Source organism: Balaenoptera acutorostrata, chromosome 11 (assembly GCF_949987535.1).
Source record: "Balaenoptera acutorostrata chromosome 11, mBalAcu1.1, whole genome shotgun sequence".
Classification (NCBI taxonomy): Eukaryota; Metazoa; Chordata; class Mammalia; order Artiodactyla; family Balaenopteridae; genus Balaenoptera; species Balaenoptera acutorostrata.
Window position 1 is genome coordinate 17,825,738 of NC_080074.1, and position 22,839 is coordinate 17,848,576.

The 22,839-nt window shown below is 38.0% G+C and overlaps 1 protein-coding gene and 1 pseudogene across 5 annotated transcripts in view; one reads left to right on the plus strand and one right to left on the minus strand.

Moving 5' to 3' along the window:
- SLC41A2 (solute carrier family 41 member 2) overlaps window positions 1-21,815 on the plus strand; it is a 147,849-nt gene extending 126,034 nt beyond the window's left edge. For all 5 annotated transcript variants that reach the window (XM_007165751.2, XM_007165750.2, XM_057556701.1 and 2 more), the window contains one exon: window positions 18,377-21,815. In XM_007165751.2, coding sequence (XP_007165813.1) covers window positions 18,377-18,562 — 186 coding nt within the window. In that variant the 3' untranslated portion in view covers window positions 18,563-21,815. The remainder of the gene's footprint in view (window positions 1-18,376) is intronic.
- LOC102998272 (60S ribosomal protein L23a-like) lies at window positions 12,634-13,238 on the minus strand (annotated as a pseudogene).
- Window positions 21,816-22,839: the final 1,024 nt, after the last annotated feature.

A 22,839-nucleotide genomic window follows, 5' to 3' on the forward strand; every position in this document is an offset into this window, starting at 1 on the left:
TACAGATTGAGGTTCATATTTTTCCATGTGAATACCCAGCTGTTGCAGCACCATTTGTTGGGAAAACTGTCCTCCTCACCTTCAGTGACCTTAGTATGTTTGTCAAAAACCAATTTACTATATGTGGGCCTATTTCTAAATTGTATTCTTTTCCATTGATTTATATGTCTATTCTTTTGCTGCTGTTCTCTTTTAAGCCTTAACTTTTAAAAAAATTTTTTAATTGCAAACTATCTTCTTTATGTAGATCTAAGCCCACTTTCATGAGTATTTGTACTTTTACAGGTATAAATATGCCAAACAATCAAATCTAATGTAGATGTGTTTCTCTCTGTGATTCCAAATCAACATCCTTTTATTCTCTACGCTTAGCATAGAGTTCTTAGTGTGCTACCATTTCAACAGCAGCAGTAATTATATTTATGAATCCTTGTCTGATACTGTATCTCAAACCTTACAGAAGTCCAGGTTGATCATATCTGGGTTTTCACACTTGTCACTTCTCATAGCTACTTCTTCTAAAATGTTAATTAGTTAAGCATGCTCCTTGCCTTTGTACATCCAGTTCTATTCTCTGCTCTTCTCCATATTCTGTCTCTAACTAATGACTTTAGAACCTTCTAATATCAAGAAAAGATTGATTTTCTAGGTTTCAAATATCTCAGTTACTTCTTTGCCCCTTACTTTTATCCCCTCCCATAAAAATGAGTTGTCTTCTTTTCAGGGTTTGTTTACTTATGTCAAAGAAGTTCAGAGCTGTATTTCTGACTCTTCCTTTTACCTGCAATTGAAATTTTTTTCAGGTAGTTTCATTTTCTAGCAATATCCATTACTAAATTCCTATAGATTTCAAAGTTATCCTTTTAAATCTCTGAGATGATATCTCACCTAGTAAAGGGGAAAAACAGATCTCCATACTGAGCTTAGGCAAGGAAGTGGGTTTTGGTCTTGTTTTATGGGGATTTTTTTTCGTTTATTGAGTTTTATTTCTTATCATAAAGCAACATATGTTCATCATTGTAAAATTGTCCATAATCCCCATACTCAAGACCACCACCACAAATATTTTGTTGTGCTACTTCAAAAAATTATTTCTCAAACTTGAGTAATATATTAGAATGGCATTCAATAAATAGTTTTAAATGGATGAATATTCTTTTTTCCAGTGAAATGTTTTGCTGGGTGACAAAGTCTTCCTACTTGAAAAGGGATGGTATTAGAAGCAGAGCCATCTTTGGGCTACAGGCAGAGGGTGAAGAGGGAACACCTAAGTTGTTCAGGGCCTGATTTCTGCTGATTGCATCTTTCCTTAATATTCTATGGATATTAACAGCATTAAAGTAATTTTATTTACCATGTAAGAGACAGTCAATAAATGTTAGTTTCCTCTAGCAGTTTGTATATGTTTTATTTCCATCTTTTTTGCTTATTATTACTAAACTAAGAAACATCTTTAGTTTGACTTTCTTCTTGATTTTCAGGTTGTCATTTCATAATATTAAGTGACATTGGCTATCACTGGTTCTTTGCATGATTGGAACAGAATGACATGGTCACATGAGGGAGGATCACTAGGCCAGAGTTAATGAACTCCCAGCCAAAAATTATTGTATTTAAAAAAATTTTTTTTTTTGGCCACGCCACATGGCTTGCAGGATCTTAGTCCCCTGACCAGGGATCGAACCTGTGCCCCTTGCAGAGGAAGTGCGGATTCCTAACCACTGGACCACCAGGGAATTCCCTTTAAAAAATTTTTATTGCATATTAAATATTGAATAGATAAACAATAATGACGTGTACAAGGTATAAAGAGTAATAATACAGTGACCACCAGGACACTCACCAGTCAGCTTAAGAATTATAACACTACCAATACCCTAGTACCTATACCTTTTAAAGCTACCTATCTGCTCCTCCCTCCTCCCCAAAGCAAACTATTGATTCAGAATTGTTTGGCTAAAAGGTTTTTGCTCTTCCCTATGATTATGCATTTATTTGGATACCTAAAAATATGTGGTTTTAGTTTTGCATGGTTTTGAAATTTATAAATGGAATCAATGAATTTGTGTTTAAGTGGCTTTCTTCTTTTGCTCAGCATTGTATGTGAGATTCATTCATATGTGTAACTGTTGTTCATCTATTTTAGTTATATAGTATTCCGTTGTATGAATATTCCATGATTTTTTCATCTATTCTTCTTTTAATGGACTTTTAAGTTGTTTGTAGTTTTTTGCTATTAAAAATCAAGGCTGTGAATATTGTTATATTGTCTCCTGAACACATTCTGAGGGTTTCTTTTGGACAGAAAGTCTTAACCATTTTTGTGCCATGGACTCCTTGGGAAGTTTGGTGACGGTTAGGGACTCCTCAAAATAAAGTTTGTTTGTTTCCTACCTTACCCCACCTGCCACCTCACAAAAATAATTCAGGCCAAAGAAAAGACATTTTATCTGTATATCAGGAGTAGACTGAATTCCTGTTGACTGATAATCCTAAATTCTTAGCCGACATTTAAATATTAGATTTTAATGAGTAGCATTAGCAGTCTGGAAACTGGATTAGGGAAGCATATTTTTATAGGGAAAATGAATTCAGCTTTTGTAAGGCTTAGGAAGAAATGTACTAATTTGCTATTCCTGGTGTTTATTTGTATCATATTTCTAAGCACTCCTCTCCCAAAGAAATCATCTTTCGTCACATGATACACAAGGCTGTTACGGGCAATGGGGCATTGAAGGGATGCTAGTGGATGGGAATGTTGATTCTAGCTCAGAGAAGGAACTGGCCGAGAGAATCAATCATCCAAAGCAAATATATATTCCTGTGTTTTATATATTTATTTAAATTCCAAGTAATACATCTAGAACATGCATAATTAGCTGGGGCAACAAAGTTGCCTTTTCAGGAGGTATATTTACCCAAAGAAGTTGTGCATATTTCATAAAAAACAAACAGACCATGTAAAATACAGTCTACGCTTGGTTAGATTTTTGATGTGTTTTCCCAGTAAAAAAGCATACATTCTTTAAATAATCATTTAGTTTGAAAATAAAGCATACTGCATTAAGAAGTATCTGATACTTACTGTGCTTTTAATAATTCATTTATACACAGTGTTCCAAAGAAACACTGATATCCTTGTTAACTTGTAAAAAAATTAATAAATTTAAACCTGCTTGACCTTTAAGTCATCACAATACCTTTAAAAAGAAATTGCATGGGAAGGGAACTTAAATTCAATTATGAGACTAAGAATGTGGGAAGGATGGAGGAAGAAATGCAGAGATAAGGAGAGCAATCACTATGTGGTTTATGACCACAGATTTCTTACCATTGTACTTCAGAGCTAAAACAGACTGTGGAGACATCAATTCATCCATTTTCTTTTTAGCATCTTTATTGGAGTATAATTGCTTTACAATGGTGTGTTAGTTTCTGCTTTATAACAAAGTGTATACATATACATATATCCCCATATCTCTTCCCTCTTGCGTCTCCCTCCCACCCTCCCTATCCCACCCCTCTAGGTGGTCACAAAGCACCAAGCTGATCTCTCTGTGCTATGCAGCTGCTTCCCACTAGCTATCTATTTTACATTTGGTAGTATATATAAGTCCATGCCACTCTCTCACTTTGTCCCAGCTTACCCTTCCCCCTCCCCGCGTCCTCAAGTCCATTCTCTATGTCTGCGTCTTTATTCCTGTCCTGCCCCTAGGTTCTTCAGAACCTTTTTTTTTTTTTTCTTAGATTCCGTGTATATGTGTTAGCATACAGTATTTGATTTTTTCTTCGTGACTTACTTCACTCTGTATGACAGACTCTGGGTCCATCCACCTCACTACAAATAACTCAATTTCATTTCTTTTTATGGCTGAGTAATATTCCATTGTATATATGTGCCACATCTTCTTTATCCATTCATCTGTTGATGGACACGTAGGTTACTTCCATGTCCTGGCTATTGTAAATAGAGCTGCAGTGAACACTGTGGTACATGACTTTCTGAATTATGGTTTTCTCAGGGTATATGCCCAGTAATGGGAATGCTGGGTCGTATGGTAGTTCTAATTTTTAAGGAACCTCCATACTGTTCTCCATAGTGGCTGTATCAGTTTACATTCCCACCAACAGTGCAGGAGGGTTCCCTTTACTCCACACCCTCTCCAGCATTTATTGTTTGTAGATTTTTTTGATGATGACTCTTCTGACTGGTGTGAGGTGATACCTCATTATAGTTTTGCATTTCTCTAATGATTAGTGATGTTGAGCATTCTTTCATGTGTTTGTTGGCAATCTGTATATCTTCTTTGGAGAAATGTCTATTTAGGTCTTCTGCCCATTTTTGGATTGGGTTGTTTGTTTTTTTGATATGGAGCTGCATGAGCTGCTTGAAATTTTGGAGATTAATCCTTTGTCGGTTGCTTCATTTGCAAATATTTTCTCCCATTCTGAGGGTTGTCTTTTCATCTCTTTTATAGTTTCTTTTGCTGTGCAAAAGCTTTTAAGTTTCATTAGGTCCCATTTGTTTATTTTTGTTTTTATTTCCATTTCTCTAGGAGGTGAGTCAAAAAGGATCTTGCTGTGTTGTATGTCATAGAGTGTTTTGCCTATGTTTTCCTTTAAGAGTTTTATAGTGTCTGGCCTTACATTTAGGTCTTTAATCCATTTTGAGTTTATTTTTGTGTATGGTGTTAGGGAGTGTTCTAATTTCATTCTTTTACATGTAGCTGTCCAGTCTTCCCAGCACCACTTATTGAAGAGGCTGTCTTTTCTCCATTGTATGTTCTTGCCTCCTTTATCAAAGATAAGGTGACCATATGTATGTGGGTTTATCTCTGGGCTTTCTATCCTGTTCCATTGATCTATATTTCTGTTTTTGTGCCAGTACCATACTATCTTGATTACTGTAGCTTTGAGTATAGTCTGAAGTCAGGAAGCCTGATTCCTCCAGCTCTGTTTTTCTTTCTCAAGATTGCTTTGGCTATTCGGGGTCTTTTGTGTTTCCATACAAATTGTGAAATTTTTTGTTCTAGTTCTGTGAAAAATGCCATTGGTAGTTTGATAGGGATTGCACTGAATCTGTAGATTGCTTTGGGTAGTATAGTCATTTTCACAATGTTGATTTTTCCAATCCAAGAACATGGTATATCTCTCCATCTGTTTGTATCATCTTTAATTTCTTCAATCAGTGTCTTACAGGTCTTTTCTCTCCTTAGGTAGGTTTATTCCTAGGTATTTTATTCTTTTTGTTGCAATGGTAAATGGGAGTGTTTCCTTTATTTCTCTTTCAGATTTTTCCTCATTAGTGTATAGGAATGCAAGAGATTTCTGAGCATTAATTTTGTATCCTGCTACTTTACCAAATTCATTGATTAGCTCTAGTAGTTTTCTGGTAGAGTCTTTAGGATTCTCTATGTATAGTACCATGTCATCTGCAAACAGTGACAGCTTCTTCTTTTCTGATTTGGATTCCTTTATTTCTTTTTCTACTCTGATTGCTTTGGCTAAAACTTCCAAAACTATGTTGAATAGTAGTGGTGAGAGTGGGCAACCTTGTCTTGTTCCTGATCTTCGTGGAAATGGTTTCAGTTTTTCACCGCTGAGAATGATGTTGGCTGTGGGTTTGTCATATATGGCCTTTATTATGTTGAGGTAAGGTATTATGTTGAGGTTCCCTCTGTGCCTACTTTCTGGAGTGTTTTTATCATAAATGGGGGTTAAATTTTGTCAAAAGCTTTTTCCGCGTCTATTGAGATGATCATATGGTTTTTCTCCTTCAATTTGTTAATATGGTGTATCACATTGATTGATTTGTGTATACTGAAGAATCCTTGCATTCTTGGGATAAACCCCACTTGATCATGGTGTATGATCCTTTTAATGTGCTGTTGGATTCTGTTTGCTAGTATTTTGTTGAGGATTTTTCCATCTACGTTCATCAGTGATATTGGCCTGTAGTTTTCTTTTTTTGTGGCACCTTTGTCTGGTTTTCATATCAGGGTGATGGTCATCTCGTAGAATGAGTTTGGGAGTGTTCCTCCCTCTGCCATATTTTGGAAGAGTTTGAGAAGGATAGGTGTTAGCTCTTCTCTAAATGTTTTATAGAATTTGCCTGTGAAGCCATCTGGTCCTGGGCTTTTATTTGTTGGAAAATTTGTAATCACAGTTTCAATTTCATTACTTGTGATTGGTCTGTTCATATTTTCTATTTCTTCCTGGTTCAGTCTTGGAAGGTTGTGCTTTTCTAAGAAGTTGTCCATTTCTTCCAGGTTGTCCATTTTATTGGCATAAAGTTGCTTGTAGTAATCTCTCATGATCCTTTGTATTTCTGCAGTGTCACTTGTTACTTCTCCTTTTTCATTTCTAATTCTATTGATTTGAGTCTTCTCCCTGTTTTTTCTTGATGAGTCTGGCTAATGGTTTATCAATTTTGTTTATCTTCTCAAAGAACCAGCTTTTAGTTTTATTGGTCGGTCATTGCTGTTGTTTTCCTCATTTCTTTTTCATTTATTTCTGATCTGAACTTTATGATTTCTTTCTTCTGCTAACTTTGGGGGTTTTTTGTTGTTCTTTCTCTAATTGCTTTAGGTGTAAGTTTACGTTGTTTATTTGAGATGTTTCTTGTTTCTTGAGGTAGGATTGTATTGCTATAAAATTCCCTCTTAGAACTACTTTTGCTGCATCCCATAGGTTTTGGGTCGTCGTGTTTTCATTGTCATTTGTTTCTAGGTATTTTTTGATTTCCTCTTTGACTTCTTCAGTAATCTCTTGTTTATTAAGTAGTGTATTGTTTAGCCTCCATGTGTTTGTATTTTTTACAGATATTTTTCCTGTAATTGATATCTAGTCTCATAGCATTGTGGTTGGAAAAGATACTTAATACGATTTCAATTTTCTTAAATTTACCAAGGCTTGACTTGTGACCCAAGATATGATCGATGCTAGTGAATGTTCCATGAGCACTTGAGAAGAAAGTGTAATCTGCTGTTTTTGGATGGAATGTCCTATAAATATCAATTAAGTCCATCTTGTTTAATGTATCATTTAAAGCTTGTGTTTCCTTATTTATTTTCATTTTGGATGATCTGTCCATTGGTGAAAGTGGGGTGTTAAAGTCCCCTGCCATGATTGTGTTACTGTCAATTTCCCCTTTTATGGCTGTTGGCATTTGCCTTATGTACTGAGGTGCTCCTATGTTGGGTGCATAAATATTTACAATTGTTCTATCTTCTTCTTGGATTGATCCCTTGATCATTATGTAGTGTCCTTCTTTGTCTCTTGTAATAGCCTTTATTTTAAAGCCTATTTTCTCTGATATGAGAATTGCTACTCCAGCTTTCTCTTGATATCCATTTGCGTGGAATATCTTTTTCCATCCCCTCACTTTCAGTCTGTTTGTGTCCATAGGTCTGAAGTGGGTCTCTTGTAGACAGCATATATATGGGTCGTGTTTTTGTGTCCATTCAGCCAGTCTCTTTTTTTTGGTTGGAGCATTTAATCCATTTACATTTAAGGTAATCATCAATATGTATGTTCCATTTACCATTTTCTTAATTGTTTGGGGTTTGTTATTGTAGGTCTTTTCCTTCTCTTGTGTTTCCTTGCTAGAGAAGTTCCTGTAGCATTTGTTGTAGAGCTGGTTTGGTGGTGCTGAATTCTCTTAGCTTTTGCCTGTCTGTAAAGGTTTTAATTTCTCTGTCAAATCTGAATGAGATCCTTGCTGGGTAGAGTAATCTTGGTTGTAGGTTTTTCCCTTTTATCACTTGAAATATGTCCTGCCACTCCCTTCTGGCTTGCAGAGTTTCTGCTGAAACATCAGCTGTTAACCTTATGGGGATTCCCTTGTATGTTATTTGTTGCTTTTCCCTTGCTGCTTTTAATATGTTTTCTTTGAATTTAATTTTTGATAGTTTGATTAATATGTGTCTTTGTGTGTTTCTCCTTGGATTTATCTTGTATGGGACTCTCTGTGCTTCCTGGACTTGATTGACTATTTCCTTTCCCATATTACGGAAGTTTTCAAGTATAATCTCTTCAAATATTTTCTCAGTCCCTTTCTTTATCTCTTCTTCTTCTGGGACCCATATACTTTGAATGTTGGTGCGTTTAATGTTGTCCCAGAGGTCTCTGAGACTGTCCTCAATTCTTTTCTTTTTTTTTTTCTTTATTCTGCTCTGCAGTAGTTATTTCCACTATTTTATCTTCCAGGTCACTTATCCGTTCTTCTGCCTCAGTTATTCTGCTATTGATTCCTTCTAGAGAATTTTGAATTTCATTTATTGTGTTGTTCATCGTTGTTTGTTTGCTCTTTAGTTCTTCTAGGTCCTTATTAAATGTTTCTTATATTTTCTCCATTCTTTTTCCAAGATTTTGGATCATCTTTACTGTCATTACTCTGAATTCTTTTTCAAGTAGACTGCCTATTTCCTCTTCATTTGTTAGGTCTGGTGGGTTTTTACTTTGCTCCTTCATTTGCTGTGTGTTTCTCTGTCTTCTCATTTTGCTTTACTTACTACATTTGGGGTCTCCTTTTTGCAGGCTGCAGGTTCGTAGTTCCCATTGTTTTTGGTGTCTGCCCCCAGTGGCTAAGGTTGGTTAGGTGGATTGTGTAGGCTTCCTGGTGAAGGGGACTGGTGCCTGTGTTCTGGAGAATGAGGTTGGATCTTGTCTTTCTGGTGGGCACGTCCACGTCCAGTAGTATGTTTTGGGGTGTCTGTGACCTTATTATGATTTTAGGCAGCCTCTCTGCTAATGGGTGGGGTTGTGTTCCTGTCTTGTTAGTTGTTTGGCATGGGGTGTCCAGCACTGTAGCTTGCTGGTCGTTGAGTAGAGCTGGGTTAGCGTTGAGTTGGAGATCTCTGGGAGAGCTTTCACAGTTTGATATTACGTGCAGCTGGGAGGTCTCTGGTGGACAAATGTCCTGAACTCGGCTCTCCCACCTCAGAGGCACAGGCCTGACACCCAGCCAGAGCACCAAGACCCTGTCAGCCACATGGCTCAGAAGAAAAGGGAGAAAAAAAGAAAGAAAGAAAGAAAAAAATAATAAAATGATTAAAATAAAAAATAATTATTAAAGATAAAAAAATTAAAAAGTAATAAAAAAAGAAGAAGAAAAGAAAGAAGAGAACAACCAAACAAAAACAAATCCACCAATGATAACAACTGCTAAAAACTATACTAAAAAAAGAAAGAAACAAACAAAAAAAACGGACAGACAGAACCCTAGGACAAATGGTAAAAGCAAAGCTATACAGAAAAATCACATAAAGAAGCATACACATACACACTCACAAAAAGAGAAAAAGGAAAAATATATATGTATATCGTTGCTCCCAAAGTCCACTGCCTTAATTTTGGGATGATCTGTTGTCTACTCAGGTATTCCACAGATGCAAGGTGCCTCAGGTTGATTGTGGAGCTTTAATCCGCTGCTCCTGAGGCTGCTGGGAGAAATTTCCCTTTCTCTTCTTTGTTTGCACAGCTCCTGGGGTTCAGCTTTGGATCTGGCCCTGCCTCTGCATGTAGGTCGCCTGAGGGCGTCTGTTCTTTGCTCAGACAGGACAGGGTTAAAGGAGCAGCTGATTAGGGGCTCTGGCTCACTCAGGCTGTGGGGGGAGGGAGGGGTACGGCTGCGGGGCGAGGCTGTGGCGGCAGAGGCCAGCCTGACGTTGCACCAGCCTGAGGCACGCTGTGTGTTCTCCAGCGGAAGTTGTCCCTGGATCACGGGACCCTGGCAGTGGCGGGCTGCACAGGCTCCCGGGAGGGGAGGTGTGGATAGTGACCTGTGCTTGCACACAGGCTTCTCAGTGGCCGCAGCAGCAGCCTTAATGTCTCATGCCCATCTCTGGCGTCCGCGCTGATAGCCGCAGCTCACACCTGTCTCTGGAGCTCGTTTAGGCAGCGCTCTGAATCCCCTCTCCTCACGCACCCCGAAACAATGGTCTCTCGCCTCTTCGGCAGCTGCAGACTTTTTCCTGGACTCCCTCCCGGCTAGCTGTGGCTCACTAGCCCCCTTCAGGCTGTGTTCTCACAGCCAACCCCAGTCCTCTCCCTGGGATCTGACCTCCGAAGCCCGAGCCTCAGCTCCCAGCCCCCACCCGCCCCGGCGGGTGAGCAGACAAGCCTCTCGGGCTGGTGAGTGCTGGTCGGCACCGATCTGTGCGGAAATCTCTCCGCTTTGCCCTCTGTACCCCTGTTGCTGCGCTCTCCTCCGTGGCTCCAAAACTTCCCCCAGACCACTCCCTGTCTCCACCCACGAAGGGCCTTCCTAGTGTGTGGAAACTTTTCCTCCTTCACAGCTCCCTCCCAGAGGGGCAGGTCCTGTCCCTATTCTTTTGTCTCTGTTTTTTCTTTTTCCTTTTGCCCTCCCCAGGTACGTGGGGAGTTTCTTGCCTTTTGGGAAGTCTGAGGTCTTCTGCCAGCGTTCAGTAGGTGTTCTGTAGGAGTTGTTCCACATGTAGATGTATTTCTGATGTATTTGTGGGGAGGAAGGTGATCTCCGTGTCTTTCTCTTCCGCCATCTTGGAGGTCTCTCCCAATTCTTCCATCTTAAAGAAGCCCAAACTAAGGCTCAGAAAGGTGAAAAGTCATGCTTCTATTCCAATTACCTTTTAAATAAAGGTGGTAAATTCTGAGACAGCGTAAAAATTGATGATCAATGATGATGGCACTAATATTTATTGACTACTTACTATGTACCAAACATTTGCTTAACCCTTTACATGTATTATCTTGTTTTATTTCTGCAACTAGCCTGTGAGTCTCATTATAGAGATGAGGAAACTAAGACTTAGAGGTTCTTTCACTTGTTGACAGTAACACAGTTATTCAGTGGTAGAGCCCTTTCAACACCAGCCATTGGTTTCAGGCTTATCATGTATAAGTATTTTGCCGGAAACCAAGAGATCAAATAGAAAGAAGACATAGTTTTCCCCTTCTGGGGATTTACATGTTAGATCCCTAGAACACAACAGGTAAGATGTACATGTTAGATCAGTAGCTTTCAAATGTTTTTTACCTCAGTAAGAAATATGTTTATATTTAAATAAATGCATGCATATTTATATATTTTATTTATATATAAATATATATAATTTCATAGCTGAAATTAAAGTTTTATGAAATATTCTTACTGTGTGTGGTACATGCTGGTACTTTCTTTTTTTTTACATGCTGATACCTTCTATTCTATTTCATTATATTCATTTTATTCTATTTAATATTTTAAGACCAGTTACATTAAATTTACTTCATGCATACTTCATGTATGCATCACCTATTGAAAAAAGATATTTTATGTATGTTAACAAAAGATATTTTACATGTTGGAGGGAGTAAAATGCTCAGTACTAATAGTCCTCCAGAGCTCCTTCAGCTATCTTCTGTTATTTATCTCTATATTGTACTTGGATTGCTAATTTTGCTTTATCAATTTAAAAAATTATCTGTGGACCTGTAGTTATCATTTAGCTATCTAACTCTATGCCTTATTTCCCCAACTTTCATCCTCCTAATGTAGTAAGGCTCAATTTTTATTTAATAAATATTATTTATATTCTATGGCTGTAAATATCCTTTATCACAGAGCCACATTATGTATTGCAATATATTTCCTTTCTTTTTATCTCTCTTCAATTTTTTCTGGAGATAATTGCCCTATTTTTTCACTCACATAGTTTTCTTTATACCTATCCTTAATTTTTTTCAAGTGTTCCATCACAACTATCACCCACCTATAATTAGTCCCTTCCCCCAAACTCTGTTATACCAGATAATTTACCAATTTACCTTTATCCTGGAGACTTCATTTCCAGAACACTCCACCCTCCAGCTCTGTCTGGACTCTGTCACCAGCCCACTGCACAGCTCTTCCCCTGGAGGTTTCCCTCACTCTCTCTTAGGTTGGCACTTCTATTTTCTGGATCTCAGGTCTTTCGCTTTCTTGGTTCTCTCCCTCATTTTGCATCAAAACATTTTCAAGAAAGTTCCAAAGAGAACATGGGAGAGTTTTTCTGAGTGCCTGCATGTCTTAAGATGACTATAGTTTACCCTCAACACTCAGTTGATAAACTGGGCACAGACTTATAGACTGGAAATACTCTTCTCTCAGGAATTTGAAGGTATTGCTCGCTTTTCTACTAGTGCTGCTGTTGAAAAGTCAGATTCTTGTTACTTCATATATGACCTGGTTTCTTTTAATTCATGGCAAATAGTTATTATGTTCTTTCTATGTGTCCAGCACTGTTCTAAGTGCTCTGCCCTGTTTAATGCTCATCTCGTCATCTCTATGAGAGAGGGATTGTTTTCCCTATTGTACAGGAAGGCATCTGAGGCATGGAGAGGTTAAGTAGCTTGGAGGTGGGAGAAGACTGTTGACTAGGCACTTTACTGTTGGAGGATCAGGGGTGGTTGGCCATTTCACGGGGAGCCCTGCAAGTTTGAACATCTAACCTCCTCTCTAGGGAGTTATACTCCCACCTGCCTCTGTTCTTGGAACAAAATAAAGGTCTGAAAGAATCCCACTGTTAACTGTGCAGACTTCCAATTCATCCTCATCCTCTGCCAATACCTCGTCGTGTCTGGTATCCTTGAGACCTGAGTCATTCCCATTCAGTTTCTCTAGAATACATCCCTTTATTCTCCCACCTGGGCAGGACAGTTGAAAGAATGATGAGAGATTGAAGACATTTGCTTACTCCATTCACAGGCTTTTATTTTTATTTTTTTTATAGTCAAAACTTTTATATTTAGAATTAGCCAGCTGGACACAGTGTAGATGATCCCTGTTTTGTTGGCAACATCCAAAGCATCATAGTCAGAAGCCAGTCAAACATATGCCTTCTTCTCTCCGTCAGGCCTGATCAGGGTGTTGACCTTAGCCATATCAATGTCATAGAGCTTCTTCACAGCCTGTTTAATTTGGTGCTTGTTGGCCTTGACATCCACAGTGAACCCCAGTGTGTTATTGCCTTCTGTTTTCTTTATGGCTGACTCAGTGGTGAGGGGGAACTTGGTGATGGCATAGTGGTCAAGCTTGTTTCTCCTAGGGGTGCTCTTCTGAGGATATTTGGGCTGCTTCCTGAGCCACAGTGTTTTGGGCCATCAGAAGGTGGATGACATCCAGATCTTTTTTTTGTTGCTGTGGATGCCTTTCAACACTGCTTTCTTGACCTTCAAAGCCTTTGTTTTGGCTTCGGCTTTGGGAGGTCAGCGGCTTCCTTCTTCCCCTGCGGCGCCATCTTCGTGAAAAGTCATTCACAGACTTTAAAATAATCCTTTGGTGTTAGCCTCAGCACTACTTGGTCCTTACAAGTCCAAACTTGTCATGGATTCTACAGGGCATACTTACTGCCTTCCTTTCTCAGGCATCCCCCTGGGTAGGTATTTAAGTAGTAGCCCGGGCAGCCCTGGTCAGTGAGTTGCCGCTGCCCCAGCTGCTTACACTTTGTATTACGAAACACAAATGTACAGGAAATGATAGGAAATAAGATAACCATGTAATTACCACCCAGCTCTATCAACCATTAACAAATTATTTAAGCAACTATTTCAAAATGATCAATAAAAATACATCATACCTATGGTTGGTGCCTCCTAGATATCCCTTCCTAGTCTTATTTCATTCTCTTCCTAGCAGTTATTAGCATTCTAAATTGGTATGTATCGTTGCCATGCATGTTTTTATACTATTGCTACAGATGTGTGTATCTATAAATAACGTGTTGTTTTTCATATTTATAAACCTTATTAGAATCATTTATTTATACTGCTTTTTTCATTCAGCTTTACGCTTTTGAGACATACTCATACTGATTCATGTAGCTCTTTTTCATTCATTTTATTTATTTATTTTTCAAATATTTATTTATTTGGTTGTACCGGGTCTTAGTTGCAGCAGGCAGGCTCCTTAGTGGTGGCTTGCCAGCTCCTTAGTTGCAGCACATGGACTCCTTAGTTGAGGCAGGCAGGCTCCTTAGTTGCAGCTCCAGGGCTCCTTAGTTGGAGGAGTTCGCCAGCTCCTTAGTTGTGGCATGAGAACTCTTAGTTGCGGCATGCATGTGGGATCCATTTCCCTGACCAGGGGTCAAACCCGTGCCCCCTGCATTGGCAGCGCAGAGTCTTATCCACTACGCTACCAGGGAAGTCCCTCTTTTTCACTCATTTTAGCTTCTATATAAGTGTTCAGTTGTATGACCTAACAGTTAATTTAGCCCTTCTTGTTTCAATAGACATTTCAGGTTATTTCCAATTTTCGGCTTTTACAACAGTGATGCAGTGAATATCCTTGCACGTCTCTCTCAGTATACATGCATACAGTACACCAAGATATTGGTCTTCCTGGTCCTTGGGTAGCCACATGGGACCTGCGCCCAGCAGAGCCCCTTAGGCTAGCCTCCTTTAGCCTACATAGTTTTATCCTTTTAGGGTTGCAAGAGGGAAAAAAATCATTGTTTCTAGTGGAATTACTGAACTAAGGAGCTGCACATCTTCACACTTAACACACAGTGCCACATTGCTCTCCAAAGTATTAATAATTGTGCATGTTGCCAATGTGGAGTTCTTTTTTACCAAGACAATGTACTTCTCTGATGGATGAGAACTTGGGCTTTAATGTTAGACTAAACTTGAGTGGATGAGTTTGAGCCTGACTACCTATGAGCTGTGTGATCTTGGGCAGACTTCTTATACTCTATAAATGCCTTTGTTTCCTCATACCTCAAATAGGGATAGTAAAAATCGATAGCATTTTACAGAGATGTTTTGAAAATTGAATCAGTTCATACACGTTAACCTCTTTGAATACTGCATGGCCCCATAAAGAGCCATTTCAAAAACAATGTTCACTATTATTGTTGTTTAAAAGGTGATTTCTGTCAGCCAGATGGATATGAAATGGAGTTCAGTGTGGTTTTAATTTACATCCCCATATTATTAGTGAGGTTGGGCATCTTTTCATATGTTTATTAGAGCTTTAGGTTTCCTCTTCTATTCTGTTGGATTGTTTCTTTTTCTAAGGAACTGTAAGAGTTCTCTGGATATTCTCTTAGTATTTGAATACTAATTTTTTTGTCAGTTCTGTGTAGTGCAGAGATTTTTTTCCAAGCCTGGGGCATGATTTTTAACTTTATTTATGGTATTTATTGAACCACAGGAATCTTTAATGTAAGTTATAAACAGCTCCTTTAATATATTATGCATTTTATTTATGAAATCATTCCCTACATCAAGGTCTTAAAGACCTTCTCTTACATTTTCTTATAAAACTTTTTGAGTATTGCTTTTTTTTTTGTAAGATATGCCTAGGAAGATATTGCTTTTTTTAAAAAATAAATTTATTTATTTATCTATTTTTGGCTGCGTTGAGTCTTCATTGCTGCACACGGGCTTTCTCTAGTTGCGGCGAGCGGGGGCTACTCTTCGTTGCATTGCGTGGGCTTCTCATTGCAGTGGCTTCTCTTACTGTGGAGTCCGGGCTCTAGGTGCGCCGGCTCAGTAGTTGTGGCTTGCGGGCTCTAGAGCACAGCCTCAGTAGTTGTGGTGCATGGGCTTAGTTGCTCCACGGCATGTGGGATCTTCCCAGACCAGGGCTCGAACCCGTGTCCCCTGCATTGGCAGGTGGATTCTTAACCACTGTGCCACAAGGGAAGTCCAAGTATTGCTTTTTATATTTGTCTTTACCTGGAATTTATTTGTGAGTATGAGGTAAGGATGCCATTTTAGTTCTATTTTGTGTTTGTGGACCATATCGTCTCTGTCCCAACTACATAATTCTGTCATTGTAGTACTAAAACAGATTTTTTACCCTCTCTGACTCACTTTCTCCAAGTGAACATTAGAGATGATAACAGTACCTACTTAATAAGAAGGTTGTGAGGATTAAATAATAGACTAAATACACAATAAGTAAGCAAATGAGTAGAGTTGTGTTCCAATAAAATTTTATTTACAAAAAACAGGCAGCAGGTTGAATTTGGCCCATGGGCTATAGTTTGCCAACCCCTGTTCTAGACAAATCTCCCATTCAGTGTAAATGTTATACCACGAATTAGTAAATTATATATCACATATGTATGATGTATGTTATATAAATTTATATAAATATACTCATATTATTAATATATAAATACGTAATGTTATAAAAAATATACAATATGGATTTGTTTGTATTTCCTGCCAATCCCAGAGAAAATAGCTACCCTCATTCTCTTTAAGAATTTTGTTTACTCCAGCACATATTACTCACACAATCAACAAATTTCTTTATTGAACCTTCATATACTCCAGTAATACAGAGTTTACTACATAATTTGTTACATTTATAGACAGCCCAAATTGGTTTTTTTTTTAAGTTGTTTTGGTAACTTTTACCCTTTACCCTAAAACTCTACCCTCTGACACTGTGTGTTATAAGCTAGTGTCTCCTGACACAATAACCTTCTTAAGTTTACATCTCCTGCCCTCCTTGCCCAGGACAAACAGTTCTTGTTCTCATAGGAGTCTCTTATATGAATGACCTTGTCTCCTGCTGACTTTTATGCCCTCAGTCAGATATCAAGGGTCTACTTTGTGAGCTAGTCACTCTGCTAGGTGCTGGAAGCACAGGTGTGAACAAGTTCCTAACACACTGCCGAGTTGTGGCCTGACCCATCCAGGGTCCAGTGGGTGACACTCTCTCGGTCTGTACACTATGCTTTTATTAATGTAACTTGAGACTGTGCTGCCTTTTTACCTTTCTCTTCATCTTCCTAAACCGAGGCTCTTATTAATTATCTCAAAGTAAGTATGGCAGATATCAGGCCCGTTTTGGTTTTGTTCTCCTCAAATAAGGAAATTGAGGGTTAATGGTAAGAAGCTTGCCCAGAGTCATATAGCTGATAAATGGCCAAAGTGGAAATCAAATCCAGATCTTATGACTTCCAAATCCAGGATTATTTCTAACATTCCATGCTTCATCCACACGCAAAACAGATTGTCCTGAAGAACAGGACAATATGATTCCAGAACAGTCTTTGCCATGAAACACTAAGGAAGAATCAGCCTCATACAAAAGAAAACAGGACTTAAAGTACAACCTCCCTCTCTGACTGATGTCCAAAGACATGTGAAGTTCCCTCCTCTGGATTAAGTATGTGGCTCTCAGCTTGGACAAGCCACCATCCTTCCTGGTAAAGGTGTCAGAGCTAAACCACAGCACAGAAGTTTGGAACCCAAGGCAGACACCTCACCTTCATGGCCTACTTGTCGAAGTAGTGAAAGGTCACAGACCCTGGGCTCAGCTAGACCTAGGCGGGCTTCCTCCTATATGTACCAGTGTTCTCACTACCACAAATAGCAATGTAATAGCAATGACACTGTTAAAATCAACTAATGGCAGACGTCTATTGAAAGTGTATTGTGTGCCAGGCACTGAATTATTCAGTCTGTTATTTAATCCTCACAACATGCTCATGAGAGCAGATGCCATTATCATCTCTAATGTTCATTTAGAGACATAGAGAGGTTAAGTAACTTGCCTATAGTTAGCCAGCAGGTATAGAGATATGCTCTTAACCAGTATCCTGTACTTGCCAACTTGTCCCAAACCAGTGAACATTAACCTCTCTAATCCCAAATCCCTTTTAATACTTTAGGTGTTTGAAAATTAGAGAATCCTCTTACTCTAAATGGATGAAAGAAAAAAATCATTTATCTGATCCCAAACCTCAAAGCATTACAAAGGTCTTAATATTCCTGATATCCTAGAAAATACTTAACTTATATCACCTTAGTGTTTGAATAGCCCTTTGAAATATTTTGACCCTGTCTATCTATAAATATATCTGTATCTGTATCAACAAGTCATTCCTCAGTGCACTTACCTTCTGGTGACTGTTCTTTCCATTGAACCGAAGTTTTCCTTGACAAGCCACCAATGGCCTTATAATTAGTAAGTGAATGGTCAGTTCTCCATCTTTATTTTATTTGATTGTACCTGCAATAGGAGAATGTTATTCCTTATTTTAATTTTTATTTCCTTCTTCGTATGTCTTCTTCCTTCACAGATTTATCATATAGGAAGAAGTTGAAACAACAGTGGTTTGGCAAAATGTACAATACTATTAAATATAAGGAACATGGTGGTTTGGGGAAGGCTGGAAGAAAATGAGACGATATATGTGACAAGTTGAAGAAAAACTTTATCAATTGCAGCGATACATAGTATTTTTCTTGTGAAAAGAAAATGTTACTGTCAATTAACTCTTTCTTCTTTTCCAGTGAGGTTCTTGACTTAGACGCATGCTGTTCCCTTCAGAGAGCAGTGGCTTAGGCTTACGGCCGTGTTTACTGGTCTAGGACTGTCCAGGCGACAGGAGTAATCTTTGGTGTTCTCTTCTAGGTGTTTACCTTGCTGTGGATCGCTGACTGGATGGTCCATCATTTCTGGAGGAAAGGAAAGGACCCGGATAGCTTCTCCATCCCCTATCTGACGGCATTGGGTGATCTGCTTGGGACAGCCTTGTTAGCCTTAAGTTTTCATTTTCTTTGGCTTATTGGAGATCGAGATGGAGATGTTGGAGACTAATAAATCCTACAAACTGCTCTCAAGTTACCAAGAAGGAAAACACAAAGACAACCACTTATGGCTCTTTTTCAAAAATTTTAATTCAGTAGTTTGATTTCTGCGAGGGTAATCTTCAGTTGACCCTGATTCCATTAAATGGCCTTAACATTTTTTTTTTAAAGAATTTGTGCTGAAACCAGAATGAACAGTATTTGTGCTGCTTTTCATAGAATAAATGATAATTTGACATAGACATAGACACAAGCTCAAGCTCTGAAATTAATTAAATAGGAAAGAATATAGGATGTTTACAATGAATAATTTTAAAACCACAGACGTAGCAGAAATGTAATGTATTACTGTTTAACTCATAATGCCACGTTAAAGGAAACAGAGTTCTGGTTTAGCCTTTCTTGTCTCACAGATGTGTTGTACTGCAAAGCAGACTTTAAAATGAAAGGGGCCCAACTAAGCTTGTAATAGTTCTAACTATGCCCACCTCTCTGCCAGCTGAGGATCCATTTACCAATTACTTTGCTCCTAACCTGACCTCAATATGTTCTGCTGAGTATGAGATAAACTCACTTTTACCTGTTTGTATGAATTTCCCTGTGCTGATGCTAATTTAATTTCAACTCTGCAAGTTCTCGGCAGGCTACCCTTTAAACACAGAATGGCCTTTAGTGAAAGCAATGGGTCATTTTTTTTTTTTTTTTTTGGCCGTGCCATGTGGCATGCGGGCTCTTAGTTGCCTGACCAAGGATCGAACCCGTGCCCCTGCATTGGGAGCTCAGAGTGCTAACCACTGGACCGCCAGGGACGTCCCATCAGTGGGTCAGTTTTGATCATTGATTTGTTGAAAGAATGTTGATCTTTTTCTGAAGACTTAATAGTCCAAAATGAGATAACATGAGCTGTGTTTGTAGAAACAAGATGATGTGAGAAATCGTGTGTGTGTGTGTGTGTGTGTGTGTGTGTGTGTGTGTGTGGTGTGTGAAAGAGAGAGACAGAAGCTTTTGATGGAGAGCTAAATCTTTGCTAAAAATTGTTGATAGCAAAGATCATAGTGGGATATTAGCATTCTGTGGTTATTCTTTAGCACATTTTATTGGTATGCTTTTGTCATGTGGTGCAAAAATTTTGCTACTGGCCAGAATTTAGTATTTGTTACCTACCTTATAATTAATACTTTCTTCTCGTTAAAAAAAACTGTACCATTTAATATAACCAAGCTATCATAAGATTTAGAATGAGCAAATGATTCATTCGCTCCTCTTAATAACTCTATTGAAACTTGTAGGCTTACCATTTTAAAGGAGAAATTGGTGGGGTTACTTCGGTTATTGTTCATGCCTGTGCACATCATCTGTTTGCACAGGCTGATTTCTACGTGGGAGACTATCAGGTACACTACTATGTTTCTCAAATATTTTTCTAAAACTCTGATTGTATTCTGAACACTTGATCAACACCTTAGTTATTCAATAGGTAAGCATTTTTATATTACATATAGTTCATTTTTTTGAAAAATGCAGTGGAATCTCTCAAGACTGTCAGATATTTAATAATTTAACTGATAAAGGGAAGAAGAAATGCACATTGACTTTGATCGTTGTGGTTTAAGTTGTCAATTAGTGTTAACATTATATAAGTAGTAGGTTGTTTATAAATATATTGGGGGAAGTGTTCCTATTAAGCTCTTTAAAATAAGGGGACTGTGGTTTAGAGTTATATATTTTTGCTTATTTTGAAAATTTATTCCATTCTTCTGCCTTATAATGAAGCTACTGAGGCAGAGAACTGAACTAATTATAGAATTTCTCCTTTGGAGAGTTATATTGTCACGTAGTGAACATTCTTATAAAAGAAAGAATGATTAAGTTGATGACTATTTAGCTGCAAGATTTTTTATTTTTAAAATATCCATAAATAATTTCTTGGATTTTATTGTAAAGCATTTGTAAATTACTTATTTACATTTGGGCTATATGATTCAGAAGGATTTATATTTCCCAGTGATTTCTATTTTCATTTTTTTAACCTAAAGAAGTGCACAGGAAACCACATTTTTAAAGCATTTACCAACAACTTTAGTGCATTACATATTCCAAAACACATTCAAATACATGTATTATTTAGTACTCACAACAGTACATGTGAAATAGGTCAGGTAGATATTCCTATCTCTATTTTACAGCAGAAGAAACGGAAAATCAGAGAAGGTACATTTTTAATGTTGCACAGCTACAGAGTACCCAAATTGTGATTAAGTACAGGTCTCCAGTCTCCTAAGCCAGTTCTATTTCTGTGACCCTCCAAATGTACCAAGAGTACCTAACTCATTAACTGATAGGAAATCAACTAGAGAAACAGGATTTTCTAAAGTAGAATAGAGTATTGCTACGTCTCTCCAATTTCAGACAGGGAAATCTTCACTTAATATATCTTGATGGTAAGTATAGCCAACTCTAAATTATTCATGTTCCTAAGACCAAGGAAATCAAAGATAAATGAATACTTTGGAAGAAAGAACAATGCCTTATTTCATAGAATATTTAATTGCCACCACCCTTCCCAGATCTAGCCATTTTCCATGAGATGCTAATAGATAACTAGGATGATTGATATGGGTTCTTGTCCCCTCTCTCTTTTGCTACCCAATCTTGGTTACAGCAACAAAATGTCTAAAAGACATGTAACGGGAAAAAAAATAAAGACATGGAAATATCAGTCACCAATTAGCTGAATTAATTTATAAAAGAGGTTTAAATTCCTTTTAAAAAATTTTACTGGTTTTTTGAAAGCGTTTTCATAAGTGGAACCAATAAGATAACTTTGCCTACCCACAAAAATCATTTATTATCAGTCTTATATACAGCAAATTCACAATATTTATTTTTATACAACATAAGTTTGCTTTCTAAACTTCTTCCCTTCACTAATTTATCAGGCACTTTATTTAAATACAGATAGTCTTTTCAAAGACATTTTTTATTTTTTCCCTCCAATCATTTTTTTCTTTAAAAAATAAAGTTTCTTAGAACCTAATAAAATAGAAACTGATGGTAATGTATCTTCTGGGAGACATCAAAAATTCCATGACGTAGACTATCAATGATGTAGCCAAGGGAAGTACATTTTGAAGGGTCTTTCAGTAATTGGGCTTCCTTGCCTTATGATATAGCTCTAGTATAGTATACCCATTTATAATGGGCATCTGCCATCTTTGAATTGTTGTAAACCAAATAATAAAATTTAAGATGTATTTACCCAGCCTTGTTGTACTTACTTCTTGATAAACCAGATGAACACTGAGCCTGTGTGGAACTCACCCAGAAGAGACTGGGTGGTCCGTGTATATATGTTGTGTTTATGAGCATAATAAATTGGGCTTTGACCATACCTAGATCTCCACTCCATTGCTTTACCACTTTTTCACTGTTAGGGTCTCTCCTCATTATTCAGCTTAGGTTCCTTGGCCCATCAATCTGTACATCCTCAACTGCCTCCTTCATACTTACTGGACAGCTCTGGTTAAATACAGCTCTCTGCCTATCCTTTGCCTACATTTGAACAGCTGAATAATGTTCGTGAAGAACCCATGACTGCTAGGACAGATCTTTACATTCATAACCTCAGACATCAAGTTAACCCTCAACTGCCCAGCAACCTCCTCTATTTCTCTAATCACTTCACTCTCTGGGAGATCAGGCTTTTGTCCCCACCACTCTACTGAAAGTACCCCCGTCAGGGTCACCAGCAGTCTCCATGTTGCAAATCCAGAGATCAGTTCTCAATAAAAATCCTCATCTTACTCAGCCTCTAAAGGTATATGACAGAATCTCCTTCCTCCTTGAAATACTTTCTTCACTTGGCTTACAAAAAAGTCTACCTTTTGCTTTCTTTTCTGCACCACTGGAAGCCTCCTCTCTGTCTTGCTGGTGGTTCCTCCACCTCTCAATCTCTTAAGTGTTGGAATGCCCTCCAGCTCAGTTTTTATTACCATTTCTCTATTTTTTATCCCTAGGTGACCTCACTTATCTCATTGTTTCAAATGCCATCTATACCTATTACTCCTAAATTTCTCAGTCTGGACTCTCACCCGAGTTCCACATTTGTATTTCCATACTAAACAACCAATGGATCACTGGAGAAATCACAGAGGAAATCAAAAAATGCTTAGAGACAAATGAAAATGAAAACACAACGATCCAAAACCTATGGGATGCAGCAAAAGCAGTTCTAAAAGGAAAGTTTATAGCAATAGAGTCTTACCTCTGGAAACAAGAAAAACATAA